This window comes from Sinocyclocheilus grahami, unplaced genomic scaffold (genome assembly GCF_001515645.1).
Source record: "Sinocyclocheilus grahami isolate Dianchi unplaced genomic scaffold, SAMN03320097.WGS_v1.1 scaffold213.1, whole genome shotgun sequence".
Taxonomy (NCBI): Eukaryota; Metazoa; Chordata; class Actinopteri; order Cypriniformes; family Cyprinidae; genus Sinocyclocheilus; species Sinocyclocheilus grahami.
In genome coordinates, this window is record NW_015505392.1 from 974,222 (window position 1) to 985,423 (window position 11,202).

The 11,202-nt window shown below is 37.4% G+C and overlaps 1 protein-coding gene across 2 annotated transcripts in view; it reads left to right on the forward strand.

Moving 5' to 3' along the window:
* Positions 1–11,002, forward strand: part of socs6a (suppressor of cytokine signaling 6a) — a 14,076-nt gene extending 3,074 nt beyond the window's left edge. For both annotated transcript variants that reach the window (XM_016286650.1, XM_016286651.1), the window contains one exon: positions 5,629–11,002. In XM_016286650.1, the coding sequence (XP_016142136.1) occupies positions 5,753–7,330 (1,578 nt within the window). In that variant the 5' untranslated portion in view covers positions 5,629–5,752 and the 3' untranslated portion in view covers positions 7,331–11,002. The remainder of the gene's footprint in view (positions 1–5,628) is intronic.
* The last annotated feature ends 200 nt before the right edge of the window (positions 11,003–11,202 follow it).

The following is an 11,202-nucleotide window of genomic DNA, read 5'->3' on the forward strand; positions in this document are numbered from 1 at the left end:
AAAAAAAATTACTCAACTGTTTTAAATATTGATAATCAGCATATTAGAATGATTTCTGAAGGATCATGTGACACTGAAGACTGGAGTAATGATGCTGAAAATTTAGCTATGTATGATCACAGGAATAAATTACATTTTAAAATCTATTAAAATATAAAGCAATTTTAAATAGTAAAAATATTTCAACATTTTACTGTTTTTGCTGTACTTTGGATCAAATAAATGCAGCCTTGGTGAGCAGAAGAGAATTCTTTAAAAAATATATATATAACAACAAGAAAACCTAAAAATGTTGCTGGAGACCAAGGTTATTATAGTTTTGCATTTTTAAATTCGTTTTATTTTAATATAGTTTTCAAATTTGCAATACAATTTTGTTTCGTTTTTATTAGTTTCATTAATAATTTTGTTAGTTTTAGTTTAGTTTTTATTTTGTGAACACATTTCTATTTAGTTTTTATATAGTTTAGTTTTAGTAATTAAAGTTTATTAGATTTAACAGATCACTTCCAGAGCGCAGGCCAAAGAAAGACTTAGGCTAATTTAACCTTAGTGATGCAAACGTCTAGCGACACCAAATTAAAGCATGTTGAGATTGATTAGATGGTAAAAGTATACAAATACACACCAAAATGAAGCAGTCATGCCTTTTTAAATCTACACAAGTTGCGCTTACATTATATGTAAAACGCACTAGACTGAATGATAAATGTGTTGTGATATTTAATTTGAAAATAAATGTAGCTAATTTCTTTATATTATAGCCTATGTCTTTCATCTTATTTAACTATAATCACTGTCGTGTCTTGCTCACTTTCCTGCGAACAAACGTGCATAAATAAGTGGGACTAATGAAATTCAATATTAATAGCGGAGCCTCAACATTGGATTTGCAGCGTTGCGCATTCTAGCCATTCGCGCTGCAGCTGAAGTGAATGACAGCTTGGGAGCACTCGTTGCTCGCTTTCTGTAGCCTATATCATTTTATTTTTAAGATGTATTTTAATGCTTCTGTAAAGGACTAACGGCCGCATAGCCTATACACTGCAGAGTTTAAGGGAGACAATGGCACTTAACAATAAAGTCATATCTAAATATGTTCTTTTCATTTATTAAGATTTAAGTATGTAGTTTGTGCACATTTGTTCAAAACAGCCTGGCAGATTGTTCACAAGTTTGTATTGTATACAGAGAAATCAGGAAGGGGGCCAACACTTTTTCACACCACTGTATATTTACGTTATAACTTAAAGCTGCAGTGTGTAACTTTTTTTGGTTAAAAATTATCCGAAATCAATATTTGAGCAAGTACATAACTAGCCAGTGTTTAAAACTATCATCTTACTTTAGCCTGATTCACAACGGTTATCTTATAATAATGTTTTCTAATTTGAGTGGTATGGGTAGGTTTTCGCAGGAAATTCGAGCATGGCACTGCGCCATTACGTCACTTCTGTAAACATAAAGAAGTTGTCCCGGCTACTAGGCTGTCGCATGTGAGGATCCTGCAGGTGGCCGATCATTTATAGCCTTTTCTCACAACAGCCAGAATAATTAAATGATGGCAAATCATTTTGATGGTGGATTGTATCCATAACGGATTATGTGTTTCTGAAACACATGTGAATTAAATTAAATTATATTCCAGTTATAAATGTGCTTCTGATTACAGATAGCCTGGGATTACAAAGATTTGTATTTTAAAGAAAACCAGTTCGAAGGGAGCATAATTAGCTTTTTTGGGTTAAAAGAATTTCAATAGGAGTATGACAATTAGATTAGATTGTGCAGAAATGTAAATCTACATGCTAATACACACTATACTCATAGTCACCAATGCTGATGTTGTTAACATTAATCATTTGAGAATAAAGAATAACAATAATAATAATTTGAATGGTTTGATGTGATATGAGCTAACCGATCTTTAGATTTAATCACCATTGGTAGCGAGATTTATGGTAGGCCTAATGCTTTTTTCCTCAGTTGGTAAGCACAAACGTGGCAGACTTGTTACTAGGGCTGGGTATCGATTCTGATGTCCCGATTCGATTCAATTTCGATTAGCAAGCTTTCGATTCGATTCTCAATTTTTTTTTATTACATTCAGTGAATATAGTTTTAATACAAATGCTATTGATATTTCTAAAAAATGAACAGTAAACATCAGTTTACAAATGGTGAATTAATAAAAAGAAATTAAGAACCACATGCCTGTATTTTAAACCTATTCTTTTTTTTTTGTATAGGGTCCTTTTTTAAACAATAATAGGGCCCTATAAAATGTTCTTAATTTTTCTGGTAATCAGATGAAGGCATAAAACATTAAATTAATTTATCCTAATCAAATGAAAATTAAACCCTTTTATTTTTTGGCAAACAAAGTGCTGCATAACAGAGGTTTACTGTTAAAATCAAAAAGAAAATAGATGTGATTTATTCCTTTAAAAATAAAGATTTATTAATATGTATTAGCAGTAGTAGCATTGAGTCTTAAGACTGCTAAATAGTAATATATTCTGACAGTAGAACGTTAAACTAAACTTTTATTTTGACGGGTTGCCATGAAGAACTTGCAGCTGCTGTGGATGTGATATGACGGTAGATTTCTCAAATGAAACGGTAAATCCTAATGAAGTGACTCTCAGAGCAGCTGGAATGACATTCGTGTTCATATCATCATATAGTGAGACGGCAGAAGCTGAAAACACCACGAGCGTCATCCGCGCTTTAGTATGTGTAAACAAAACAGTGCGCCGCACCATCCGCCATTCATTCATTGCGGAAATCATGGCGCCTTATGCGTGATATCAAATGCTTCTGCAGATTTATAGTATTACTATAGCATTTCACCTGAGCATTGCGAATTGTGCGTATGGCCATGATAAGTGCTGAATGAATGACAGGATTTCTGTTGTAACATTGCACAAGGTAAATAAGGGTGACATCTAGTGGAGAAGACTAATAATAAGATTCACGTTAATCAGATCTTGTTTTAAATGTGTGCTGAAATAAATACTGGAAAAGATCAATTCGCGGCTTTTGAGAATCGATATCGAATTGACGTCATTTAAAAAAAAAAAAACGATTTATCGGAAAATAGATTTGTTTGCCCAGCCCTACTTGTTATTTACTTGTACAGATGGCAATATACGGTGAAAATTCTTATTTGCGTCATATATTCCAAGACGTAGGCTAGAATCTGTGATTGCGAAGTACAGTAAATATCCACACCGGTGCGATGAATGACTGCCACACATACTCTTCAGAACATTAGATTAATCCACGCTGGAGCCGTGCAGATTCACAACCCACGCAACTAGATAATTCCGCACACAGCTGCAATTCCAGGTTTTCAAACAGAGATGGCGACAAAGAGGCAAAACGTACGGACTGCAGCTTTAAAAATGTGCATGTAATGCCTTTTTTCCTGATTGTTTTGCGATCACATCTTTTGTTATGTTCACGTATTAAACTGAGACGATGCGTGCGCATCAAAGTTTTAGTGGGGAAAAAAAGAGTTTCAAACAGTCCTTATCTCTGCCGCACAGCAGCATTGTCGCACACCTGCTAAACGCAGCTCAGTTGTGCAGCGCGACAGAGATTGAAATGATGGATACGTGCAAAGTGAAAGTGCAGAAAACAGTGTCTATTTCGTGCACAACTTGAACAAACTACAACAGGTAAAGCTGTCAGCTGTGTGGATATTGGCAATATCGTTAACAATTCTCACTTATAATCATCACTAATATGGCTTCTTCTTAACAAGATCTTAGTCTATGCTGTGTTCTGTTAATGCGTGAACTTCATATTATTTGAAGTTCACTTGCCGTCCAGTAATAGCAAAAAGCTTTGTGCTTTGTTACTTTTTAATAAAAAAGTATCGACTTTAAAATTATTCCAAATTCATAACGAAATTCAAACAATAAATACAGTTTAGTTTTTTGGCACTCTTTAATGCGGCAGGCGCGTTCACTTTAGCGCCTCAGTTCAAGCAGCAAGTGAACCCATTTAATCTTTCCCTTTACTACTATAGTACATAATAAACATGAATTAACATCAAAAGGTAGGCTATTTTATAAGAGAGCCTAGAGTACAACTTACTGAAATGTCTCATGAAAAAGCTCATTCAGTGTTTCAAACTGTGGAAAACATGTAAAGCTTGTAAACATTGCAACGCAATATACATGTACCTCAGAATAACCATTCGGTGTCCATAAGCTCATCAGTCAGCTAGAAAAATAACTATAAAGAGGAGCATTTTGCTATATTTATGCGCTATTGCATGTTAAAATTTTTACTTAACCTGTTGTCTACATGATTCAACTCCCCCTATAAAATAGCATTTTACTATTTAAGTAAAACAGACTGAAAATGTGAAAGACATACACTCTTAAAAATAAAGGTGCTTAAAAGGTTCTTTATAAAACCATTTTTGGTTCCACAAAGAACCATTCAGTCAAAGGTTCTTTAAAGAACCATCTCTTTCTCAACTTTTTATAATCTGAAGAACCTTCTTTCGCCACAAAGGACCTTTTGTGAAATGTAAAGGTTCTTCAGATGTTAAAGGTTCTTTATGAAACAATTTAGACAAAAAAGGTTCTTCTATGGCATCGTGAAGCACATTTATTTTTAAGAGTGTATGACCAGTGGCCAAGTGATGCTTATGGTCCACGATATTGGTACAGATTCTGTTTAATGAACAATTCTTTGACTATATTTCAATAGTTGGAAAATACATTTAGTTCCCACTTTAAGTGAACCTTAGTTCCCAGGTCATCTACAAGATGGATTAAAATGCTGATAAAGTCAAGAAAAGATTAGACATAAACACGCAGCAGTATGACTGAAATGTTAAAATGTAAAAATAATAAAATAAATAAAACACGTTTATTCTGTGGAACCTAAAAAAAAACTTTTTTTTCTTATAGGAGCCAATGGCTCCTTACTCGATTTTTTTGTCTGGAGCCCTGCAATCTTCAGATGTTAAAGGTTCTTTATGAAACAATTTAGACAAAAAAGGTTCTTCTATGGCATCGTGAAGCACATTTATTTTTAAGAGTGTATGACCAGTGGCCAAGTGATGCTTATGGTCCACGATATTGGTACAGATTCTGTTTAATGAACAATTCTTTGACTATATTTCAATAGTTGGAAAATACATTTAGTTCCCACTTTAAGTGAACCTTAGTTCCCAGGTCATCTACAAGATGGATTAAAATGCTGATAAAGTCAAGAAAAGATTAGACATAAACACGCAGCAGTATGACTGAAATGTTAAAATGTAAAAATAATAAAATAAATAAAACACGTTTATTCTGTGGAACCTAAAAAAAAACTTTTTTTTCTTATAGGAGCCAATGGCTCCTTACTCAATTTTTTTGTCTGGAGCCCTGCAGTGGTGGCCAATGGGCTGAAAGTCCAAATGGCAGTTTCAGAGCAGCTTCAAAAGGCGCTCTACACAATCTCAGCTGAAGAATAGGGGTCTTATCTAGCGAAACGGCCAAATAGAAAAAAATACTGCCTAATATATCAGTCACAGATGACTTGAAGTGTCATTATAAATCAAAAGGTGTGAGAACACTGCATGTTTGGTTTTCATGATGTCTTTTATCTCACCTTTTGTAGATGACGAAGGCTTTGGCGTTCACATGATTGACATTTCCCAGTCACATGGCCAGACCCTGCGGTTAGCATCCTTCGGTCAGCAGATAAGACCGTCCCATGCCCTCACCTGACTGGGTGTACAAGGATGAAGAAGATCAGTCTGAAGACGATCAGAAAGTCACTTAACATAAAGGGCAAAGAAGATGGGGATTTCGTCATGCTTCAGCAGCCATCTTTAGCGGCCGAGTTCACCAAGGATGACTCTCTCTTTGGAGGCTGTTACACCAAAGGGCTGGTAGGTTGCGATCTTAATGGGGACGATGAGAAGGGTCATAAGAACCGATCGAAAAGCGAGAGTCTTATGGGCACTCTAAAGAGGAGACTGTCTACCAAACAGAAAGCAAAAGTCAAAGGAGGCTCCACTGCAGTGGGCTCTGGAGATGATGATGACACCTTCTCTTCCTCGTCGGTCCCGATAAGCTTTAATGAAGTCAAAGCCCAGCGGCCCTTAAGGTCCTCGTCCCTCCGAAGCCATCATTACAGCCCTTCTCCGTGGCCTTTCCGGCCCATCGGCTCCGAAGAGGCTTGCATAAAGATGGAGGTGAAGGTCAAAGCTATGGTCCACTCCCCCAATCCCAGTCCCTCCCTCAATGGCATCAGAAAGGAGTTCCATGACATCCATTTAGAAGGTCTGTTCCAGGATCAGAGCGAGTCTTTGAAGGACATGGAGACTCAGAGTGGCAACTTGCATTTGAACATTGAGGATCACGTGCCTATTGGACTCACACCTCAGGACTACATCCAGTACACAATGCCTTTAGATGAGGGAATGTACACAGATTCATCCCAGTCCTTCTGCTTGGATGGTCCCTCGCCAATGGAAGTGGTCGATCAGGTCAAATCTAACTCGTTGCATGTGGATCAGGGCCCGGATGACCATGATCTCATGCCATCGGACATTCTCATGGAGCAGGAGGTGAACGGACACCTTCCTGGTACTCCGGCGATGGTCCTTTCCAACTCCAGAGCCGACACACCTTTATTTTCTCCCTCCCTGTCACCTCTTTCCAGCAACGATATTTCAAGGACCCTCTCCGGGTTCAGTGGTGCAGACTCTCATGTTGTCGAGAGAGTGAGGCACCACCTGAACTTTGACCCTAATTCTGCTCCCGGTGTTAGCAGGGTGTACGATTCTTTCCAAAGCAGCGGACCCATGGTTGTAACAAGCCTTACAGAGGAACTTAAAAAACTGGCCAAGCAGGGTTGGTACTGGGGACCTATAACTCGATGGGAGGCCGAGGAGAAGCTCATCAACCTTCCAGATGGCTCTTTTTTGGTGAGGGACAGTTCAGATGATCGCTATCTCCTCAGCCTGAGCTTTCGGTCACAGGGAAAGACGCTTCACACCAGGATCGAACACTCGAATGGCAGATTCAGCTTTTACGAGCAGCCCGACGTAGAAGGTCACACTTCCATCGTAGATCTCATCGAGCACTCTATAAAAGACTCTGAAAACGGTGCGTTCTGTTACTCCAGATCCCGTCTGCCGGGGTCTGCCATGTACCCCGTTCGGCTGACCAATCCCGTGTCGCGGTTCATGCAAGTGCGTTCGCTGCAATATCTTTGCCGCTTTGTCATCCGTCAGTACACGCGGATAGATTTGATTCAGAAACTGCCTTTACCAAACAAAATGAAAGATTATTTGCAGGAGAAGCACTACTGAACAGACTGTAGTGGGATATGGTAATAAATTGCACTTTTTGTTGAGTGGCGCGTTCTTAAAACAGTTTACATATATGGAGGTCAGGTGATCAGTTGCGTAGGTTGATCCGATCTCCCCACAGAAATATGCGGTAAATGTGTTGTTGCTCAGATTCAGTGTTTTACATTTTGCAGGTCTTTTCAGAGCAACGTAGTAAGTCCAGAAACTATTTAGTATTGGGATGCCATGCCTAATACACATTCGTATTGATTATATAAATATGTTTTGCAGTAATGTTAATACAAAGCTTGGATTTGAAGATTGGATGTTGCAATAATGTGCTTCATTCATCAATAGTTTTGCTGTAGTGTAAAGGCCCTTTCACACGGTACGCGGCTGTCGCGAGTGTCTAGTTCATTCTCAATGGGAGACATGCGGAAAGCGACAAAACGCTGGCAGTTTCGCTAGCAGCGCGGAGGTGGAGAGCAAGCGGTGCTCGTGCACCCAAAATCCTGCCGCTTCCACGGGCACGGCAATTCGTGGCAGGCGCCGCCAAAGATAAAAATATTTGATCTTTTTGTGAGCGGCAGCCACGTTGGTTTCAACCAATCAGTGAACAGATTACTAATAACCAATCATAGAACATTTAACTGAACTGCCTATTGGAAAAATAGAGGAGAAGATTGTTTTAAGTGTAATAGATTTCCCAGAACTGTGTGACCCATCTAAAATCTCATACAGAGACATAAATAAAATTATATTTCATTCAAATTTTTACTTCAATCGTGACCTCACAGGTATGCTCTTTAGGCAATTCAGCAAAAACAACTTCTCTTGTGCCAAACGAAAAAAAAGGTAAATAATGACAACAATTAATGGCAGAATGATGCAAACACAAGTTTCCGTTATGTTTTACTTAGTTTTTAGTAAATACAAAAGTGATGTTGACAATTGTAACTATGGCAACGTCCGCTCTGAGACCGCAACGCGACCACCGCCTCAACTGCACAAAACGTTTCCACTACAAGAGAAAGCGCGGCGATTCCACCGCTTGCCGCGTCACATGTGAAAGGGCCTTAAAGGTGTGGTCACATTGGTGAAATTTCAGCAAAATTTCGTGAACAAAAGGTTATTTTCAATAGTGTAGCGATGTATGAAGCACAGCTATTAGAAGTCACTTTCAAACCAAGCAGTTTTCTGTTGGTCAGTGTGGCGAATATGTTGTGAAATCTGTGTGAGGAAATCTTTCGCAACTTGTGTGAAATTCCCAATCATGTGGATTCCTATTGAAATTACTGGGTTTTCGCCCAAGAAAATTCACCGAACAATGATGCAAGTGATCGCACCTTTACAAGAAATTTGCTTTTCTCTGGAAATATGATGTCAGCCACGTTTTTGGCAGGTTTTCATAGTTTTCCTTCTACAAATCGGTACTTTTAATGAAACTTGCGAATATGCTTTTGTTTTGGTGGAATAGTTATCATGTCGAATGCTTTAAAGTTCGACAGACAACTTTTGTGAGAGAATAAGTATTTATTTAGGATTAATGCTTTACATTTAGAGGTTAACAGTAAAACATTTATTCGTCCGTTGGACTTTTGTAGATCTGTGCAACAGCAAATTCGCCACAAAATAGGACTGTGAATCATATCCAAAACAAATGTTATAGAATAATATTTGCAGAATGCCACAAATCTGTGATGTTATACAAAAAGGGAGCAGGTAGGGAACAAAAGAGGTTTTGTTTTTTATTTATTTTGTAGAGTGTGGTTCATACAGTATTCTGTTCTGTCTAAATCATTTTTGGCTCATGTACATTAAGCTAAGGTTTATTATGGTTCATGAGCATCTTATTTGTTTTGTTAAACATCATTTGAAGTATTTTCATATTCTAGTGCTGGAATTAATTGGAATTGGTGACAACCTACCCAAACCTAAAAGCACAGTTTTATAGAGACATTTCGCTTGTTTATACTTGAACCATAAGCAAACTTTCAATTAATCTGCAAATTTCTCAAAGGAATTATGCATTCATAAGTTTTTTTTGCCCTTTGCCGAATGACAGAAGGCTTTCCTCACCCTCTGTTCTCCAAAATAGCAGCATGTCAGCCTGTCAATATTTCATAAACTCTGCTTCAAGCCAAAAATGTTGAACTTTTACATTTGAGAATTTATACACTGTTGTGCATTTTGTTTTTCCCACGCCACCTATCCTCTTTCCAGTCACCTGAAAGGGAATTATCAGTTGCTTTTGTTTTCTTTAATGAGGGCTTTAATAGGGCTTCAGATAGGAAAAATTGTGGTCATTGGATGCTCGACTTTTGTAAGAGTTAGTGGTTTTTGCGCATTGCTTAAATAATGCTGGGATAAATATGACATGAAATGGTTTAGCTCGTGCGCTCATATGAGTCGATGCTGCTTGGCATTGGACTCCATTGAGATAATCAGCAAACAGGAGAGCTTATAAATGTCTCTAGCTGGCATATTGAATGTGTGTGAATCAGAGCCAGAACTTTCTATTTGCGGTTTCACACCACACATGGTCTAAGGCTTTTAAGGGCCTTTATAAAAAAGTGCCAACTGGTGTTCACAGAAACCGGGGAACAATGCCGTGGAAAGTATTCGTGAGCCATCTTAAGGAGACTTTGAAGGTTGGCTGGCAAATAAACACAGTTTGCCATCTTTAATATTCATTAGTGAAAACATAACCCATAGATTTCATTCCGTCAGTGATAAAATATGCTTGGTTTTTACGTAATGCATATAAGGGAACAGTTTGAGATGAAAATTGCTCCTTAACACACCTGGAAACATATTTGAAATGCTGTATCTATGTGTGTTTTCCTTTGGTAAAGAATATGATATTCATGTTTATTTGCTGTATTTGAATGATTTCTTTCCAATTAAATGAAGGGTTTATTTGAACGAGTTGTTGGATGTCAGAATCACCTCAATTGTGTGTGTTTGAGAGTGTGAGAGTTGTGGTTGAGTAAGCAACAAAAAGAGGAATGTTTTAGGCAAGGCACAACATTTTCAATAAGTTGAAAATGCGTTTACCTGAATGTGGAAGTCGACAAATGCAAAAACTAAATGTGAACCGAAGTGTTTGACCACAGTGTACATTGAATTTCCTTTAGTTTTTAGTTTTTATTCCCAAATGTGTGGCATAATTAGAATAAACACTGAAAATGTTCAGTGTGTGAGAGCATTTGTTTAGAAAAGAAACAAAGTTGCCGGGACTCCATCACGTTCAATATCATTTTCATGACCTACCTTGTATGTATGTGGTTAGATGTCGTATTGTATGTATGTCGTATTTTGAACCGATGACAATTGAGCACTTAACAAGCTTCACTGAAATATCTATTTTTCTGATTCATGTTTTGTTGTCCTTGTGCTGCGAATGAAGGTGAATGTTTACATGATGCATTTAGTACAGATTAGTTTCTCTTTGTTTAGATCTCTTAAAACGTCTTGGTACAATTTTACAACATATTTCTTTAATGTGTCATACACATTCGTGCTGCTTTACGATTATGATTGCCTTTTTAATTACAAAGTGGGGGAGACAGAATGTCACCTAGATATAGGCCTATGTATTTACAATGACTTTGGTATACTCCTCCTGAGAAAGTCAGATGCAAAAATTGTATTCAACGTTTTTAGTTATATGATAAAAATGCTCTGAATTCAGTCCTTTTTGTCCAAAAGGGTCTGCTCACTCCAGTTTACATGGTCCGTTTTCCAAAGTCAGATCTTGTTTGTTGTTAATTTGATTTAATGAAAGTACCAATAGTGTTTTTTTGCACATTTGGATACCGTTAAAACATTTTTGTATCTGCTGGTATAAATTATGAATAAAAAATTATTCAAAGCTTTGTGTTGTGCTGTCT